This window comes from Schistocerca piceifrons, chromosome 11 (genome assembly GCF_021461385.2).
Source record: "Schistocerca piceifrons isolate TAMUIC-IGC-003096 chromosome 11, iqSchPice1.1, whole genome shotgun sequence".
In the NCBI taxonomy this organism is placed as follows: domain Eukaryota; kingdom Metazoa; phylum Arthropoda; class Insecta; order Orthoptera; family Acrididae; genus Schistocerca; species Schistocerca piceifrons.
The window spans coordinates 49,555,302-49,576,567 of record NC_060148.1 but is presented as its reverse complement, the minus strand read 5'-3'; the positions used below and the strand labels follow the sequence as shown (position 1 = coordinate 49,576,567).

The 21,266-nt window shown below is 38.4% G+C and overlaps 1 protein-coding gene across 1 annotated transcript; it reads left to right on the top strand.

Annotated features, from left to right (window-relative positions):
- Window positions 1–9,534: 9,534 nt before the first annotated feature.
- On the top strand, window positions 9,535–10,032 carry LOC124719662 (piggyBac transposable element-derived protein 4-like). The gene has a single exon (XM_047244874.1). The coding sequence runs from the start codon at window positions 9,535–9,537 to the stop codon at window positions 10,030–10,032; it is 498 nt and encodes a 165-aa protein (XP_047100830.1).
- The last annotated feature ends 11,234 nt before the right edge of the window (window positions 10,033–21,266 follow it).

The window sequence follows — 21,266 nt, the reverse complement described above, 5'->3', positions numbered from 1 at the left end:
GGAAAGGCGTCTGTATGGTCATCACAACCAACTGTATCATAATAAAGTACGTCGGCAAACGTTTAGTTCTGAGTAATTACGTCTATAACATTGTATCTGTACTTTCGATTTCTATATTTAGTGCTGTAATTGACGAAAGGTCACGTTTGATTTGATTTTATCATTTTCTATATTCCAACATGCCAGGAAGAAGAAACTGGCAATAGCAGGCGAGAGTGCTCGATCACAAAATGAGTAAACAAATGGCTTGGGTCTTACTTCTGACTAGATGAAAGTGTCTCTAACATAACTGTATCACTTGAGTGAATTACTTTCTGTATCATCGACAGCAGCTTGTCGAAATAAGCCGCCCCCATTCTCACGAAGTTCCAGAATTCTTGCAGATCTGCAACAATTCCTTCACTAATAGGGAATATATTGTAAGTAGGCTGTTTAGATTTTTATATAGGTAATGCCACGTAGCGCTCTATATGAAAATCACTGGCTGTGCTGTGTGCAGTATGTGGCTAGTTTGCATTGTTGTCTGCCGTTGTTGTCATGAACTGCTATAGCTGGATGTGAACAGCGCGTAGCGTTGCGCAGTTGGAGGTGAGCCGCTAGCAGTGGTGGATGTAGGGAGAGAGATGGCAGAGTTTTGATAATCTGTAAGACTGGATGTCAATTATGAATATTAAGGTAAATACATTGTTTGTTCTCTATTAATATCTTTCATTTGCTAACTATCTCTATCAGTAGTTAGTGCCTGTAGTTTGAATCTTTTATTTAGCTGGCAGTAGTGGCGCTCTCTGTATTGCAGTAGTTCGAGTAACGAAGATTTTTGTGAGGTAAGTGATTTCTGAAAGGTATAGTTTAATGTTACTCAGGGCCATTCTTTTGCAGGGATTTTTAATAGTCAGATTGCGTTGCGCTAAAATTATTGTGTGTCAGGTTAAGCACAGTCTTGTATAAATTCTTCTAAGGGGACGTTTCATATGTCGACCCTTAGCCTAGGATACCTCACTGGAATCTTCTGATTTTTTCTTGTAGTTTGTGTATTTAGTGTAGCTTTTGTTTATTGCTAGCGCGTAATTGTAGAGAGAATCTCCTTTGTAGTTGCAGTCTTTCATTGTTGTACTGTAAAACAGTTGTGGCATGCATGTAGATTTGCACCAAGTATTTCGCAGCTGCGCTTGTAATTAACTAGATATTATTTTCAGTGCTATGTTAATGTGTTCTCTTATTTTTGCTATTCAAATTGTGCTTTTCTGTGTTATCGTGTGAAATATTGTGACAATAATGGCGTGTGAAAAACGTAACACTCGGCTCCAAAGTAAAATGAGAAATGACAGTGAAGACGAAAGCAGTGTGTTGGCCCCACCATGTAATGAATTAAGTAATATTCAAAGTAGTAATTTGGTAACTGTGCATAGCGAAATGGAGCGGGCGTCAAACAATGGCATAGACAGTCAAACAGGTAGTGAACAGGGAAGCATTATCGATCGATCGGTCGGCAACAGCTCGCCTCAGGAATCCGAAATGATAGGACACAATTTTGCAAATACTGTAGATTCAGGTTTTGCGTCCTCACCGTTTTCTCAAATAAGTCAAGACACATTTTCAGCTTGTCAAAATGTGAATGTTGCTGGTGCAAATTCACTGCCAAAAAGAGTAGAGGAACAGATTCCAGACACTAATGCATTGTTATTACAACTAATACAACAAATGGAACAAAATCAGAGACAAACACAGCAAAAGCTGCAAAAGTTAGACACAATGGAACAAAATCAGAGACAAACACAGCAAAAGCTTCAGAAGTTAGACACAATGGAACAAAATCAGAGACAAACACAGCAAAAGCTTCAGAAGTTAGACACAATGGAACAAAATCTTCGGAAGTTAGACACCACACTTGAACAAACACGTGAAGATTTAACTACTGAGTTACATAACATTGAATCGAAATGTCAAAAAGTCTGTAATGACGTAAAAACACAAATTTGTGAGCATTTTCAGCCTATTTTTTCGCGGCATGAAAATGCATTACAGAATCATGAAGCAGCCATAAAAGAACTGCAAACTATTGTTCATGAAAATCATGAGACCTTGCAAGCTAAAATGGACTCAGTTGCATCTACCGATTCGGTTACGCAACTTGCAAAAACTCAGGAAAACTTAAAGGACACAGTAGAAAGACACATGGGGGAAATTAGTTCATTATCAGAGAAAGTAGCCGAACTTTCGGATCAGGTCACTAACTTATCTACAAAGGTAGATGATGATCTGAATGACACAAGACCCGTAGCCTTCACTGACACAGAAGAGTATGAACAAATTAGAAAATTCAAACAAAATCAAAATCAAATCAATACACAGTACAAAAGAGAAATCCGGGAAGTACAAGATCAGCTGACACAGGTAATACAAGAATTACATATTTCAGAGGATACTCGCGCTCCAACACGGGAAGAGGAACTTAGAAATACGGAAAAGCCACAAAATAATAGCACAGGGCATTTCGGTAATTATGAAAGAAATTGGCAAGGTACACCGAATTTTGAGATGGAACCGCCGAAACGACGTGACAATGACCGACATGCTACTCGCCGACACGATGATTTTAACTATAAGCTGTTCATTACTACACGTAAATTCAAAACATTTAAGAATTCTGGCAACGACATTCATCCACAAGCGTGGCTCCATCAATTCTCTCATTGTTTCCCTCCCAACTGGTCATTGGAGCACAGGTTAGAATTTATGTGTGGCTACTTAGAGAATGAACCAGCTGTAAGAATGCGATCGGTCATTCACGATTGCCACAGTGAAGGAGAATTTTACCATGCCTTCCTCTCAGCATATTGGTCTCAAGCCACACAAGACCGCGTAAAACATAGCATCATGATGATGAAACACTTTGAACAATCTGAATTTTCCAGTCTTGTCAAATATTTTGAAGACATGTTGCACAAGAATCAGTACCTGTCAAACCCATACAGCCCCTCAGAACTCATCCGCATTTGCTTAATCAAATTACCTGAACATTTACGGCATATTATTTTTGCATGACGTTGCAAAGACGACATTGAAACTTTTCAGGGACTCTTACAAGAATTAGAAATTGACACAGACAGTCGCGGGATGCGAAAACAGGAAAACAATCACTACAGGTCACATCCGTCACAATTCCGTGACGACAGAAACGATAACTGGACGCGACAAGGCTATTCTCATCACACAAATCGTGACCAAAATAGACACCACCCGTATGACAACCACTGGCAGAGTAATAGTTACAGGGAAAGATCACCTTTCCGCGGTAATGACTATCACAGAGACAATCAGAGAAACAGACAATATGGGAACCAAAATAATTATTATCAAGGGAGACAGAATAACTTTAGACACAACGGTCCAGCACGCAGTTACGACTCAGGGAGAAATTCTCCACCACGTGACAGACAAGAAAGAAACTATGTAAACTACCGACAAAATGACAGACGTGAATTTCATCAGAACTGGCGGGTTTCTAACAGAGCTGGGCCCTCTCAGCAAGGCGAATTTGTGGAAGTTAGGCCTCCAAATCCCAATAACGGCGCGCGCCAACAAAGAGGTAGCAGACAATGACTCGCACCGCAGGCACCCGCGTGTGCCGGCTGGCTCAGAGAAAAATAACATTGACGCTAACTTTGAGAAAAACTCCGGTATTCTTTACGGACGAATACCGCATGATAATTGCGTTGAAGTTGAAACTCTGCATACTAGGAAGAGCAAAGGGCTACACCACATTTCACATGTAAAACCATTTATTGACAGATAATCTGCTTTTTAACTTAGTCTTTGCAATTTTCACTTCACGCTACTTGTACAATTTGTCACACTGAGAAACTGTTAACATGCAACTATGTTTTAAAGCTAACTAACTATCCAGTCAAGAACATAGGTAACTTAGACAAGTAATTGCGAATGCATTGTTATTGCGAACAGACGACACAGTGTTCTTATTTTTACATTCCTCCTTGTTAGTTGCACGATTACATAACAAATATACGGCTTACATACTTAGAACATATACCAGCACTGCTAATGAAATTTTCATGCAACATTTTGGTTTGCTTGAAAATACATTCCGGATTTAAAGTACTTTCTGTGAGATATCAGATGAGACAATGGTTAGTTTATGTGACAGCTACACGATTTTATCACGACGCTACTAATGAGTGACAATTTACAATGTTGCTTTTGCGGTGTTTCTGTTTTATATCTGCACAGTTTTTCTGAATTCTTCTGGAAAGTAAAACATGTTTTAGTAGTAACTTTTGTGGTGTAGCTACAATGAGACAGCCTTTTCCGTAGTACAACAATACGTTACAGCACAGTAATTTCTTCATCACAACAATAAGCGTAATAACTAAGAAATCTATACGCAAAGCATTTCACTTTTGTTTATCATGAGGTAAGTACATTGACTTCTGCAGAACTTAGCTTTTGGAGGACGATAACTACGACACTTCCACAGAGATTAGCTTATGGCAAGACGCACATTTAGCGCTACAGGACACGTATTTGAGTGATTAATTTTGTACTTAAAACATTTATTTTTAAAGATTTTTGAATTACAACGAAAGTTTTCCGTGATAAATTTCATTCCATTGCTGTAATCTGTAACACCTGAGGGTATAATTACATTAAACCTCAGGGGGGTACACGTCTACTTTGTGTACCATGTGTTTGGCAAGCACAAGGAGCCCTAGCTAATATGGTATTTGCTTATACAATTTAACACATCGGTACCATATTTCTCTAACACATAAATTACACAGCTATCTGATCATTTAACAGAGAAACAAACTTTTTTATTACGTCAGTGACACATGTTTACGCAATTACAGAGTTGGATAACTTCACACTTACGAAATTGTATTTTGTCTGTACTGTGTGAACTGTTCATATTTTTTTGGTACCATTGTGATACTATGAGAGCTTTGAATGATGTATTTGGTAAGGGAGCATGATTTTACAGTACGTTTGAGGTAGATGACACTATTGACATGAGCAGAGAATTTTCTTTAGGTTTTGAAATTATTGCAGAAAGCTACGACGATTTTGAGATTTGACTGAGGTGTTATGATGTTATTTTTACGACGACGATGTGTATTATGCTGTTGAGGTATGTTTATGTCAATAAGATGATGCTACCATATATGAGGAATGTCATTACGTGTTTATATGTATATGAATAATGAAAGAAGTTAAGGACTCTTGACTTGTGAAAAAGGATGTTGGAAACCGAGAATCGTACTTTAAGAGTTATGAAATGTGCGTGTAAATGCGTGAATGTATCACAATGGCGGCGAAAATTTTTTTGGACAATGTTATATTGATAGGATTTTGTTTCTACACATTTGCAACGTAAATTCTCGACCTGTGAAATTTTTATATGAGACTGTCACTGTAGCGGAAACTGCTGTCGTAAATATTTCCGTAAGAAAGTTAAGTGACCACCTGCACATAATGTGTCGTGGGCACCCAGGTGTGTCAGACGCCTGGAGAACAAGCCATTAGTGTGAGTGCCTGGTCAGAAGCACAGGTAGAAAAAAAAGAAAGGGAAGGCCATTGTCCGCGCTACTGACATCTCCTTGCTGAAAGCATACTGTGGAGCTCGTAATTTATGATATTTACTGAAATGCCTAATGAAACGATGAGAAACATTTCACAGCTATTGTCTTGCTAGTTAAGAAAAATGCCATATGGCTTGCTTTATGTATTTATTTACACATTTTGTTTAATATCAAGTTTCTAGCTGCACTGCAGCATTGGTTAAAATAAAATTTAATACATGTACTAATATAAATATTTTATGCCTACAGATCCAGTAAATAAATTTATGATCTATCCAAAAAAAATGAGGGAGCACAAAATGACATTTCCCTTCACAGGAATTGCATAAATAATTTTTTTACGATTTGGTAACTTATCTACTAGCGTAAGTTTTTGTGATGCATCACGCAATGTTAAGATGTGACATAGGTATTAGACATGGCCATTTTAGTGTAATATTTTTCTGCTTGCGCTATGTAATGTTTAGGTATAAGTTGCTGCTGTTTGCCAGGCATAGTGTTATTGAATTTGACTTTTGCTAATTTATGCTGCTAGCTTTGCCAATTTGCATTTTTTGTCATTGCTGTTTGTGTTAATTTGTTATGTGATGCTGCATTGCCTCATCCCTTGGTATATATATCTCTGAGCTCAGTAGATTTAAGTTAGCTTAAGAGGGGGTAGACTATATAAGAAACTGACTATGGAGAATAGGTAAAGAATGCATTGCGAAGTTATATGAAAAAGATTTGGACCCCAATGAGTATTGTACAATCAGACATAATTATTTTGAAAGAAATATGAATAGAATACAGGAAGGAGGTATAGATAGGACTTTTTGGGAATAATGATGAATGAAGGGAGATCTCCGAGAAGTAAAGAAAGTTTTGTTTGCAAAATACTGCAGTAAAACAAACCCTGTCCTTTCCTTCTATTATTCCGCTATATGTTTGTGTACCCTTGTGTATTTGTGTTTTTCCTGTCTTTATGTGTTTAGCTGATGAGAGCTATGTTGTAGAATTTTTCTAATACTCTGTTATTTTCTTTGTAAAGATGCTTAGACTTTATTTATTCTGTTTTGTTTTAATGCTCATGTGTGAAGTTGATGTTTCGAAAGTGATTCTGATCTTTTATTTTTGTACTCATGTCATAATTCCTGTAACACTGATGTATATGTTTATTTCTATTCTTTTGTACAGCCTGTACTACAAATGTTATCTGTATTGTTATGTTTTTAATGATGTATTTTGTACCTTTGTAATTGTATTCTCATGTTATATAATTGTAATTGACGCCAGTTAATCAAATTAAGTAACTTGTAAGCATTCATTTCACTGCACACATTTCTGTTGGTCATAGTATATGGACAATATGTGAGAAGTAGGGACTGATAGTGTTTGCACGTGTGTTAATAATTCAGCAAGGGACTGGATAACAGCATAGCTGGTTCTAAGGACAATTCCAAAAAACTTTGTGAGTGCACAAGTGGTGGTTCATGGACTTGCTATATTGTCCGCAAGACTCTTCGATGGTGATTGTGCACCTGCACAACAGATGGCTGCTGGCCATCTCTACAAGGACTGCAGTGGGTCTACACCTTTGCTGACTCACCAATACCATTGTTTCTACAAGGACTGCAGTGGGTCTACACCTCTGGTGGCCCACCAATACCGTAATCTCTACCAGGACTACAGTGGGTCTGTTCTGTGATGACCTACCTACCAATATTCGTCAGAACGTCGAATGCCTCTGCTGTGGGTTTGCTCCATTGTGGCCCATTACCTGTCAGCATGTCAAGAGTCAGCACTGTCTTTCCGTTGGAAGGACAACACTACTTCTTCAAGACTGCATGGAAATCCACTACTTCTGTGTGCAATTTTTTTTACTAATGAGACTTTGTGAAAAAAAAACTGTAATTACTATTGTGATGAACAATCTGGACTGTCTTTATGGACTGTGAGAAAATTTTAGCTTTTGACCAACATTGTATTAATCAGTGTAGGCATTTGATATCTTTGTGATTGTAATTATGAAAAATTTTTTCAAATCTGTATTGGCCAGTGCCCAACACCATTTGTAAAATTTTTTGTGGGGAGCATGGGGGCTATGTAAGTAGGCTGTTTAGATTTTTATATAGGTAATGCCACGTAGCGCTCTATATGAAAATCACTGGCTGTGCTGTGTGCAGTATGTGGCTAGTTTGCATTGTTGTCTGCCGTTGTTGTCATGAACTGCTATAGCTGGATGTGAACAGCGCGTAGCGTTGCGCAGTTGGAGGTGAGCCGCTAGCAGTGGTGGATGTAGGGAGAGAGATGGCAGAGTTTTGATAATCTGTAAGACTGGATGTCAATTATGAATATTAAGGTAAATACATTGTTTGTTCTCTATTAATATCTTTCATTTGCTAACTATCTCTATCAGTAGTTAGTGCCTTACGTAGTTTGAATCTTTTATTTAGCTGGCAGTAGTGGCGCTCGCTGTATTGCAGTAGTTCGAGTAACGAAGATTTTTGTGAGGTAAGTGATTTCTGAAAGGTATAGTTTAATGTTACTCAGGGCCATTCTTTTGCAGGGATTTTTAATAGTCAGATTGCGTTGCGCTAAAATTATTGTGTGTCAGGTTAAGCACAGTCTTGTATAAATTCTTCTAAGGGGACGTTTCAATATTCCATCACCTTCCTCCCTTTTTCGCAGCCTGGTTGGAACCCAACATCATCTAGCTTGTGCTCGTCATTATACTGCCCTAATCCTAAGAGTGACGAACACTGCCTGTCCAATAGCTCCAAAAACAACTGCATCATCTATGTGCACAACGCTGTAACAGCGCATTTCAGATGAACATATTCTTGTGATGCCATATCTCATAGCTTAAAACAAACAGTTGATCCCATAATTCAGAACAGAAATAAGAGAACTCCGTGATAGTTACATGAGAGAACAAATAACACTTAATAAATGATAAGAACAAGAAATAAGAACAATTACTTAATAAATAGAAACTTCAAGTTCTCAGATGTTTTTAATTTGAATGAACACCTTTACAAGAAATCATACAGCCCACTTCAAGATTTGCTCAGAATTACCATCTAGTGTGAATGCCTGGACTTACACCAGGACTATTCCGTCTGCATCGTGTAATCAGGTGTCGTTAACCAATGTGCAGTTTCAAACATGTACGCTTGGGGCACTGCTGCATAGGCCTAGGACTACCATATTAGGTACGTCATGTAATACGGGCTTAAAACCATACCAGCGACGACTGACTTCAAGCGACTACTAGTGGAAGACATTTTTTGATAATGTTGGTTTTCAGTAACGAAGTCACGTTTTGTGTATCTCGAAAGGTGAATCATCATATTGTGCGTTTGGAGCATAGACCATCCACACGAAATTATAGAACAAATTCATGGTTCACCTAACATTAACGTCTTTTGTGCCATGTCCTCTTCAAAAGTTTACAGACTACTTCTCTTCCTGGAGAAAACTGTGACTGGTTTCGTGTACCTACACACACTGCAGCTGTGGCTCATGCCAGAAGTACAGCAAGCAAGTGAAGTCCTCATTTTGCAACAAGACTATGCTCCACCTTACTTTCTTTCAGACATTTACGGTTATCTCGATGCTGAACTGCCTCAGCGTCGAAATGTACATGCTTCCCATCGTGACCCTCTTCTCCAGTAGCCCCCACGGTCACCTGTCTTAGCTTTATATGATTTCTTCTTATGGGGTTAAGTCAAAGATCACCGCGTTCCTGCTCCCATTGGCACTTAATTTGGAAAAGGTGAAAGATAGGAGTAATATGGTCGCTGACAGTGTAATTGGTCATATACAGAGAAACTGCCTTGAACATATTTAGAAGCATAGAGAACATAATATTATGGCATAAAATTGAAAAATCAGTTTCCAATTATTCAGAAGGATGAGAAATGCACTAAACTCTTCCTGAGACTGACATAAAAAAATGTGGGAAACGAATTTAAAAGAATGGATTGGGCTTGTATGCTACACATGGCTTCTCATGGCTCGTGTTCAAAAGTTGAGAGTAAAGGAATATTGGTACAGAGATATACTTCTGAGCAATCCAATTTTTGACGCAGTTAAGTCCCGTGACTATTTTATGTTACTTTTGAGAATGTTGCATTTTAGTGACAACTCGGCCAATCGTACAGATGACAGTTTGTTTAAAATTAGGAAAATAATTGATACAGTTCGTGTGGCGTTCCGCAGTGCATTTAATCCATACAGAAAACTCTGTGTCAATGAAAGCCTATTATTGTTCGAAGGTCGCTTATCTTTTAAACAATACATTCCTTCGAAACGAAGTAGATTAGGAATCAAAAAATTCGTGTTGTGCGACTGCAAAACTAGATACATCTTGGATTTCATTGTATACACAGGTACAACAAGAGAAATTGAAGTCCATAATTGGGGAAATCTGGTGATATTGTGGCAACACTAATGAAGCCATACCTCGAATGTGGACATACTCTATATATCGACAATTGGTATACAAGTCCAGCCTTGTTCCTCTGGCGTCACAATCAGAGAACAGCAGCATGTGATACCGTACACAGGAACAGGCGCAACTTTCTGAAGCTATAAAAGAAACTGAAACGAGGAGAAGTTGAGTTTATGACAACTGACGCAATGCTTGCCATCAAGTGGTGCGACAAAAGAGAAGTGTTCATGCTGACTACCTGCTACACTACAGATATGCGTGACACGGGAAAGACAAACAGGACGACTGGCGAAAAAGTAATGAAGCCGCAATGTGTTGTTGATTACAATGCAAATATGGGAGCAGTAGACCACTCCCATATACTATTAAGCTCTGTTGCATCTGTGCGTAAATCTGTTAAATGGTACAAAAAGTTTTTTTTTCATGTTGTGGGCCTTTGTGTGTTTTGAATGCTCACACTCTTCACAGCTCGGTGATAGGGAGCAAAATATCATTAGCAGATTTTGATGTATGTCTGGTGCGAGAATTTGTGGAAAAATTTGCTACAGAACGGAGAAGAGATAGGAAAGGAAGACGCTCTGACGACGCTTTTTAACTTCGCCGTTGCCGGTCCAAAGCCCAGATGAGAAAGAAGGATGGGAAATACAACAGTGCAAAAAAAAAAAAAAAAAAGAAAAAAAAAAAAGCTAATTATCTGAGCTTGAAGAGCCTCTCTAGATGAAATACTTTGCTGACAAACACCTTATGTACGAACATGTAAGACATCCAGTCTGTGCTGACAAACACAGACTGGATGCTTCAAATGTTCATAAAGAAAGTGCAAAATTAAAAAACTTGTACAAATTTATAGGTTCTTCCACGGCTTCTAGATAGAAGTTAAACCTTAAACTTGTGCAAATATCAGTAATTAAACATAAAATTCTAGCATTGTTATCACTACAAAATTGTAGCCTGGGTTGTGGTAAAATATATTTATTTAAGCAGCGACTAGTTTCAAGCAATTCCCATTTTCAAACCACCATGTAAAACAAAGCCTGTGACAACCACATTATAGCTGTTAGTAAAACCATAGAAGATGGATAGCTATCGATATTCTATGGTTTTACTAACAGCTATAACGTGTTTGTCACATTCTTTTTTGACATGGTTGTTTGAAAATGGGCTTCACCCGAAACTAGTCGCCACTTAAATTAATATATTTTATCGCAACCCCAGCTACAATTTTCTAGTAATATTCAGTAACGGAGTGCTGTTCTGTTTTTCCAGGACACTGGATTTGTGAAAAAAATTCTAGGCCTGCACTTGGAAAGGATGTCTCAGCACACGTTGGTCAGTTGCACACACTCGCCTGTTTCTGAAGCACTTAAGTCATTAGGAAATAAAGGTGACATTTAATTAGGTAGTTTATAAACTTGAGAATTTCCTTATCTAATTCTTAAACAAAAGATATAAATCATTGTTTATTTCTACTTTACAATAACAATTGCATCCCACGTAAAAAGAATTGCCAGCCGGAGTGGCCGTGCGGTTCTAGGCGCTGCAATCTGGAACCGAGCGACCGCTACAGTCGCAGGTTCGAATCCTGCCTCGGACATGGATGTGTGTGATGTCCTTAGGTTAGTTAGGTTGAATTAGTTCTAAGTTCTAGGCGACTGATGACCTCAGAAGTTAAGTCACATAGTGCTCAGAGCCATTTGAACCATTTGTAAAAAGAATTCAGAATTGAATTTTTGATTTTGAAGTTACCTTGGGGATAATTTATTGGGTTAATGCTCTCAAAATATAGTGATTAGCTTCAAAAGTGAGTCTCGGCATTCAGACACTTCCCTCGAAGGTTGTTTGCAGGCGAATTATTGCGAGGTACAGAAGAATGTCAACGTTCGGTCGTTACGGATTCTACAGCGTTTACATCGTAAGTTGTGTACAAAATCTGATTATTAAGTATCAGTATGCCAAATAAAACACAGATGTATACTGAGACCTTATGACGATTCTCAAGAACTAATTTCAAATGAAAGAAAACCTTTGATGAGGAGGTACATGTTAGCAGCATAAGCAGTTTCAGTGCACATTAGGTCTGTCGAGCAATTCATCTCCAGATTCAAAGCTATGGGATAAGTATCCAGATATCCTCGACCGCCGTGGTTCCAGAAACACTCAGGCCAGGGCGAAGACGGCCGAGCGGAGAGCTCAGGCACACAGAGTAGTCCGCGGAAGTGGCTGCCAGCACAGGTACACAGATTAGGGGGCCCCGAGGACAGGCTTGACATGGCCAGCCGTACGTGCCAGTGCAGCACTCAAAGGGTTAAAACACACACAGTCACAGTCAGGGCACATGCTGTTCGGAATAAAAACATGCATTATGTTGTCAAATTTGCTTGGTACTCACCAATAATGAAATCATGCTCCTCATCTTTTTTTCTTTTTTTTGTTTTGTCTTAAGTATGGTAACGTTATTATTGTGATCAAACTTTCACAAGTATCTCTCTGCATTTCAAAGAATTCGTAGGATATTTTTCTAAATGCACATAAAATTAATTTATATTTCTTTTAAGTAGGCTATAATATAACTTATTTACAACTATACAGTTGCTACATAACTTTTAGAAATCAATCGTTATGGGTGTCAGTTGTACTGGCAGACACACCACTTCCTGCGACTGTAGCACAAGAAACAGTATCAAAACCGATACTTTTTGTAGAGATCTTGGATATGACGTAGCACTGAAACTGCATATTATCCTAATACACAAGTATAAATATCAAAGCTACCAATACTGCATATTAGCTTCAGAAGCACTGAAACCATAATGGCAATTACTCGATTTGCTTTTGACACTAATTAGTTTGGGTGAAGGAAAGTGGTGGCAAATAGTTAAAACGACTTTATCTTTTATGACATGGCTAAAAGTGGCTTCACTTGAGTGACGCCACAGTAATCTGGGTGCTGTAATTTCTGCATACTTACACAGTTTCCTATATGACATCAGTGTCAACTGAAATGATTCGGACAGGTACTATGTAGTAGTACAGAGCATGGCATTTGAATTGAGTGAAGAATTAATTACACATGAAAGAAAACGCAAAGGATACCAAAACGGATTTCAGACAGGAATAAAATGGACATTACAAATACACCTTTAAAAGAATTACCATTCAAACATAAAAATTGTTTTATGAACCATTTCTGAATTACAAAAACAAATTTAGAGTACTTCTTGAATCATGTATCGAGCTCCATTCAAAGATCAGGAACACAAATTTTGGATGCAATCCCAGTTGGCCTGAAACTGCAGGTGATACATACTGGCATGTCAGCGTTACAGTGCATCTACAGTGTCCTCAAAAACACAGTTTTAGGGTTCTTATATGAGATGCTGAATGCAGTTTACATAATAAAATCTCTATTTCTTGACCACTTCCGAATAACTCAAACGAATGTTGCATAGTTGTAGAGCTGCATGTTGGACACTACTTAAAAATCCGATACTCATATTAAAAATGCATTATCAGCTCGAGTGAAACTACAAATGACACTTCGATATTTGAGATGTGGCATTTACCTGTCATCTCTTCAATATTTATATCATGTCCCTAGTTAGAAATTTTTAAATTCCAACATGTTCTGTATGTTCTGTTGGATGCTGTTTACTATGACCAGAAGACTCATTTGAGAGCTCATATTTTGCACCCAATGACAGTTAAAAAAGTCAAAACATTAATGTTCCTCTGCAAAAGTTTTGGAGTTATGTTTTGTTCAAGTACACTATAACATAACTGAACATGTTCCTGTATTATAAGCTAGCGTCAAGTTGAAAGTACATTGCCATCAGTAACCTTCTTTACTTCCTTTCTGAAATTCACTGGATAGACACTCAAAAGTATGTCGCCAATACTATGATCTGAATGCATTGCCAATACTGCATTAATTTTCAACATTTGTAGAATTCGGTGAGCTGCTGTGAAACCACAAATCGCCTTCCACTAGTTACTCAATGACACGTGCTTACACACAACCAAATCCTACCCATGTGTCAGATAGCAGAGAAATGATACGTTTCCACCACATACATTAACAATTTGTGCACATATCTGCAGTCTGAAAAACTTTACCTTTGAACAACTTTGAAAGTAGAAAGTTAATATATGCTCCTATTGAAATAATTTAATTAAAAACACACAGATCATGTTGTAAGAATTGCTTGGTACTCCCCTTGTACTCAACGTACAGGATGATACCACACTTCATATCTTCTTGTTGTCACATCAGCTAAGTAGAGTAATAACAGTATTTTTACGCAACTTTCGCAAATTTTTACAACATATTTTAAAGAAAATACAGAATGTTTTTCTAACACAAAAAACAAACAAACAAACACCATGAAAACAAGCCTCGAAGGTTCAACAGTACTGACTGTCCGCCATGTCATTCTCAATGTTTAGGCATCGTCAGATGTGGATATGGAGGGGCATGTGGTGAGCACACCACTCTCCTGGCCAATGTCAATTTCTGTGAGCAGTTTTTGTAAACACACATAAAATAAAATAACAGGTTTCTAAAGTATAATTTTTTTCATGTGGTGCCACACATTTTCGGAAAACAATCGTTTTAGGTGCATGATAAATCTGTACACACGACGCTCTTCAATGTTCATTGACTTATAGATAGCAATTAATTTTTATTTTAGCTTTTAGGACAAATAAAAGACAACTGTAGACAATTTCCCATGTACCTACATCTACATCTATGCTCTGTAAGCCAGCATGAAGTCAATGGCACAGGGTATGTCCAAATACCAGTTATTAATGTTTCTTCCCATTCCCTTCCCATGGAACATAGGAAGCATGACCGTTTGAACGCCTGTGCATGTGATGTAATTATTCTAATCTTGCCCTCAGTGTACCTATGTGAGTGATGCATAAGGGGTTGTAATATATTCCAGAGTCATCATTCAAAGTCGGCTCTTGAGACTTTGTTAGTAGCCCTTCTCAGGATAGTTTATGTCTATCTTCAAATTATGCAGTTCAGCTTCTTCAGCATCTCTGTGAAACTCTCACAAAGGTCAAACAAACCTGTGGCCATTCATGCTGCTCTTTTCTGTTGTTGTGGTCTTCAGTCCTGAGACTGGTTTGATGCAGGTCTCCATCCTATTCTATCCTGTGCAAGCTTCTTCATCTCCCAGTACCTACTGCCGCCTACAACCTTATGAATCTGCTTAGTATATTCATATCTTGGTCTCCCTCGATTTTTACTCTCCACGCTGCCCTCCAATACTAAATTGGCAATCCCTCGATGTCTCAGAACATGTCCTACCAACCAATCCCTTCTTCTAGTCAAGTTGTGCCACAAGCTCCTCTTCTCCCCAATTCTGTTTAATCCCTCCTCATTAGTTATGTGATCTACCCATCTAATCTTTAGCATTCTTCTGTAGCACCACATTTCGAAAGCTTCTATTCTCTTCTTGTCTAAACTATTTATCATACACATTTCACTTCCATACATGGCTACACTCCATACAAATTCTTTCAGAAACAACTTCCCGACATTTAAATCTATATTCGATGTTAACAAATTTTTCTTCTTCAGAAACGCTTTCCTTTCTATTGCCAGTCTACATTTTATATCCACTCTACTTCGGCCATCATCAGTTATTTTGCTCCCCAAATAGCAAAACTCCTTTACTACTTTAAGTGTCCCATTTCCTAATCTAATTCCCTCAGCATAACCCGACTTAATTCGAATACATTCCATTATCCTCGTTTTGCTTTTGTTGATGTTCATCTTATACATTCCTTTCAAGACACTGTCCATTCCATTCAACTACCCTTCCAAGTCCTTTGCTGTCTCTGACAGAATTACAATGTCATCGGCGAACCTCAAAGTTTTTATTTCTTCGCCATGGATTTTAATACCTACTCCGAACTTTTCTTCTGTATCCTTTATTGCTTGCTCAATATACAGATTGAATAACATCAGGGATAGGCTAAAACTCTGTCTCACTCCCTTCCCAACCACTGCTTCCCTTTCATACCCCTCGACTCTTATAACTGCCATCTGGTTTCTGTACAAATTGTAAATAGCCTTTCGCTCCCTGTATTTTACCCCTGCCACCTTCAGAATTTGAAAGAGAGTAATCCAATCAACATTGTCAAAAGCTTTCTCTAAGTCTACAAATACTAGAAATGTAGGTTTGCCTTACCTAATTTTTCTTCTGAGATAAGTCGTAGGGTCAGTATTGCCTCACATGTTCCAACATTTCTACAGAATCCAAACTGATCTTCCCTGAGGTCGGCTTCTACCAGTTTTTCCATTTGTTCGTAAAGAATTCGCGTTAGTATTTTGCAGCTGTGACTGATAGTTTGGTAATTTTCACATCTGTCAATACGTGCTTTTTTTGGGATTGGTATTATTATATTCTTCTTGAAGTCTGAGGGTATTTCGCCTGTCTCATACATCTTGCTTACCGGATGGTAGAGTTTTGTCAGGACTGACTCTCCCAAGGCTGTCAGTAGTTCTAATGGAATGTTGACTAATCTGGGGGCCTTGTTTCGACTCAGGTCTTTCAGTGCTCTGTCAAACTCTTCACGCAGTATCATATCTCCCATTTCATCTTCATCTACATCCTCTTTCATTTCCATAAGATTGTCCTCAAGTACATCACCCTTGTATAGACCCTCTATATACTCCTTCCACCTTTCTGCTTTCCCTTCTTTGGTTAGAACTGGGTTTCCATCTGAGCTCTTGATATTCATGCAAGTGGTTCTCCTTTCTCCAAAGGTCTCTTTAATTTTCCTGTAGGCAGTATCTATCTTACCCCTAGTGAGATAGGGCTCTACATCCTTATATTTGTCCTCTAGCCATCCCTGCTTAGCCATTTTGCACTTCCTGTCGATATCATTTTTGAGACGTTTGTATTCCTTTTTGCCTGCTTCAGTTACGGCATTTTTATATTTTCTCCTTTCATCAATTAAATTCAATATTTCTTCTGTTACCCAAGGATTTCTACTAGCCCTCGTCTTTTTACCTATTTGATCCTCTGCTGCCTTCACTATTACATCCCTCAAAGCTACCCATTCTTATTCTACTGTATTTCTTGCCCCCATTCCAGTCAGTTGCTCCCTTATGCTCTCCCTGAAACTCTGTACAACCTCTGGTTTTTCAGTTTATCCAGGTCCCATCTCCTTAAATTCCCACCATTTTGCAGTTTCTTCAGTTTTAATCTACAGTTCAAAATCAATAGATTGTGGTCAGAGTCCACATCCGCCCCTGGAAATGTCTTACAATTTAAAACCTGGTTCCTAAATCTCTGTCTTACCGTTATATAATCTATCTGATTCCTTTTCGTATCTCCAGGGTTCTTCCATGTATACAACCTTCTTTCATGATTCTTGAACCAAGTGTTAGCTATGATTAAGTTATGCTCTGTGCAAAATTCTACCAGGCGGCTGCCTCTTTCATTTCGTAGCCCCAGTCCATATTCACCTACAATGTTTCCTTCTCTTCCTTTTCCTACTGTCGAATTCCAGTCACCCATAACTATTAAATTTTCGTCTTCCTTCACTACCTGAATAATTTCTTTTATCTCATCATACATTTCATCAATTTCTTCATCATCTGCAGAGCTAGTTGACATATAAACTTGTGCTACTGTAGTAGGCATGGGCTTCGTGTCTATCTTGGCAACAATAATGCGTTCGCTATGCTGTTTGTAGTAGCTTACCCGCACTCCTATTTTTTTATTCGTTATTAAACCTACTCCTGCATTACCCCTATTTGATTTTGTATTTATAACCCTGTATTCACCTGACCAAAAGTTTTGTTCCTCCTGCCACCGAACTTCACTTATTCCCACTATATCTAACTTTAACCTATCCATTTTCCTTTTTAAATTTTCTAACCTACCTGCCCAATTTAGGGATCTGGCATTCCAGGCTCTGATCCGTAGAACGCCAGTTTTGTTTCTTCTGATATCGACATCCTCTTGAGTAGTCCCCGTCCGGAGATCCGAATGGGGGACTATTTTACCTCCGAAATATTTTAACCAAGAGGACACCATCATGATTTAATCATACAGTAAAGTTGCATTCCCTCGGGAAGAATTACGGCTGTAGTTTCCTCTTGCTTTCTGCCATTCGCAGTACCACAACAGCAAGGCCATTTTGGTTAGTGTTACAAGGCCAGATCAGTCAATCATCCAGACTGCTGCCCCTGCAATTACTGAAAAGGCTGCTGCCCCTCTCCAGGAACTACACGTTTGTCTGGCTTCTCAACAGATACCCCTCCATTGTGGTTGCACCTATGGTACAGCTATCTTTATCATTGAGGCACGCAAGCCTGCCCGCCAATGGCAAGGTCCATGGTTCATGGGGGGGACCCTTTTCTGTATACTTTCAATATCCCCTGTTAGTACTATCTGGTATGGGCCCAACACACTTGAGAAATATGCTAGAACCAATCACATGACTGATTTGTAAGCAATTTCCTTTGTAGACTGATTGCACTTCCCCAGTATTCTACCAATAAACTGGAGTCTACCCCCTGCTTTTCCCACGACTGAGTCTGAGTGATCATTCCACCTCTTATCCCTATAAAGTGTTACACCCAGGAAATTATATGGCTGGCTGATTCTAACTGTGACTTATTGGTATTATAGTTATAGGATACTACGTTTTTTCGTTTTGAAGTGCACATTTTTATGTTTCTGTAGTTTAAAGCAAGTTGTCAGTTATTACAGCACTTTGAAATCTAATCACGACCTGACTGAGTATTTACACAGCTTTTTTCAGACAGTACTTCATTATGGATGACTGCATCACGGCAAAAAGTCTGAAGTTACTGCTAATATTGTCTGCAAGGTCCTTAATATGCACTATGAACAGCAAAAATCCTAACACACTTCCCTGGGGCACATCTGAAGTTATTACTACATGTAATGACGACTCTCCATTCAAAATAACATGCTGCATCCTCTCTACAAAAAATTCCTCAAGCCCATCGCAAAATTCAATTAATACCCCATATGGACGTACTTTTGATAACAGGCACAGGTGTGGTACTGAGTCAAATGCTTTTCGAAAATCGATGAACACTGCATCTACCTGACTGCCTTGATCCAATAATTTTAGTATGTAATGTGAGAAAAGAATGAGTTGGGTTTCACATGAATGATATTTTCGGAATCCTTGCCGGCTGGCATGGAGGAGGTAATTCTGTTCGAGATACCTCATCATGTTTGAGCTCAGAATATGTTCCAATATTCTACAACAAATCAATGTAAAGGATACTGGACTGGACTGGATCACGTCTACTGCCCTTTTATAGATGGGCGTGACCTGTGCTTTCTTCCAACTACTAGGCACCATTTTTTGTTTGAGGCATCTGCGACAGATTATAGTTAGAAGTGCGGCTAACTCAGCTGTAAATTCGGTATAGAATCTGGCAGGGATTCCATTGGGCCCTGGAGCTTTATTAAGGTGTAAGGTTTTCAGCTGTTTATCAGCACCACTGACACTAGTACTTATTTCCATCATCTTTTCAGTGTTATGAGGAGTACATTGGGGCAGTTCTCCTGGATTTCTCTTTGTAATGGAAAATCTGAAAACAGAGTTAAGCATTTCAGATTTTGCTCTGCTACCCTCCATTTCAGTTCCTGTTTCATTTGCTAGGGACTGGATACTAACTTTTGTGCCACTAACAACCTTCACATTCAACCAGAATTGTTTTGGGTTTTGTGCAATATCATTTGACAACAGTGCTTGACAATTCCTGCCCATCAGTACGTGAGGTCTGCCTGATCTCAGTTCAGCTGTGTGCATTCCTTCACAGCTCCACTTCAGAGTCACATCACCGATACTCTACGTGGGCAGCTGACAGAACATTTGACAATGTTCTGCTAAGGCAGTCATTGAAAGCCTCACACATTGATCTCTTGACAGACAAATGCGTTTTATTCAGTAATTCTCTATCTACAATTCTATGCTTTGTTTTACCTCTATTACGCAGTAATCTCTGTTTCTTTAGCAGTTTCTTTACAGTGACTGTATACCGTGGAGGGTCCCTCTTATTATGAAGTGTTGTACTGGATACATATCTGTCCAGTGCATGGTCAACTATTCTTTTAAACTTGAGCCATATTTCTTTTACATGCCACTGCCCTGTGCTCAAACTTTCAGTTCTTCATTGAGATATGACACTACTGAATTTTAATCTAGTTTACTGAACATATATATATATATATATATATATATATATATATATATATATATATATATATATATATATATATATATATATATGTATATATATATGACTGTTTCAGTTATTCTTTGTACTCTGTTAATCATTCTTGCCACAACTGTATCATGGTCACTAATACCAGTATTGATGTGGACATCCTTAAAGAGGTCAGGTCCATTTGTTGCCCCTAGATCATATATAATTTCATCATGAGCGAGGTTCCTAACTATCTGTTCTTGGTAGTCTTCAGAGAAGGCATTTAGTAATGTTTCACAGGGTGTCTCACCACACCAGTCACTAACAAAACTAACTTTCGCATTTGATTGTTGGATTACAAAAGTTCCACGAATGATTGCAGTATGATTTCGAAACTTTCATTCAGCGAAACATCCGCACGTGAAGCTTCAATTGATATCATGGTGGATTTGAGTTCCTTGTCAATTGCAATGAATACGCCACCTCCATTTCCCATTAGCCTATCGTTATGATATACACTTAAATTTTCCCCCGAAATCTCACCGCCATTAATTTCAGACTGAACCATCCACAATTTTAAGCAAACTTGATGTCTGAACTTCTATATTTTTAGTGATGGTTTTTGTTCTTCAAGAAAAACATCGTTGCATACAGTTCAAGATTCTGTAATGATGTTGGTAATGACACGTTTATAAGGGGAGTGCATATGGCATAATTAGTCAAAAAGTGACATTTTCGGATTATTATCTCTTATTAACATTTGATCTTTCTTGAATAATTTGATGCGTTATTTGTCGAAAAATTCCAATTGGAAGTGTAGTTTTTATCATTTCAAAGTTAATAGTGTGTGTGTAAAATTATCTGGTCGTTCTGCGTTGACTTGCCTAAAGCCCGGTCCACACGCAACGATCTGTCTGCGCAGAAATCGGCGCAGATGTCTGTACATGCAAAAGATCGCTGCAAATGTGGTGTGTTCACACGACACAAATCCCAATCTACTACTCGCCCGCCATCTGTCGGT

Coding starts and splice junctions, on each gene's coding strand:
- LOC124719662 (XM_047244874.1), top strand. CDS start 9,535: ATGTGGGAAACGAATTTAAAAGAATGGATTGGGCTTGTATGCTACACA.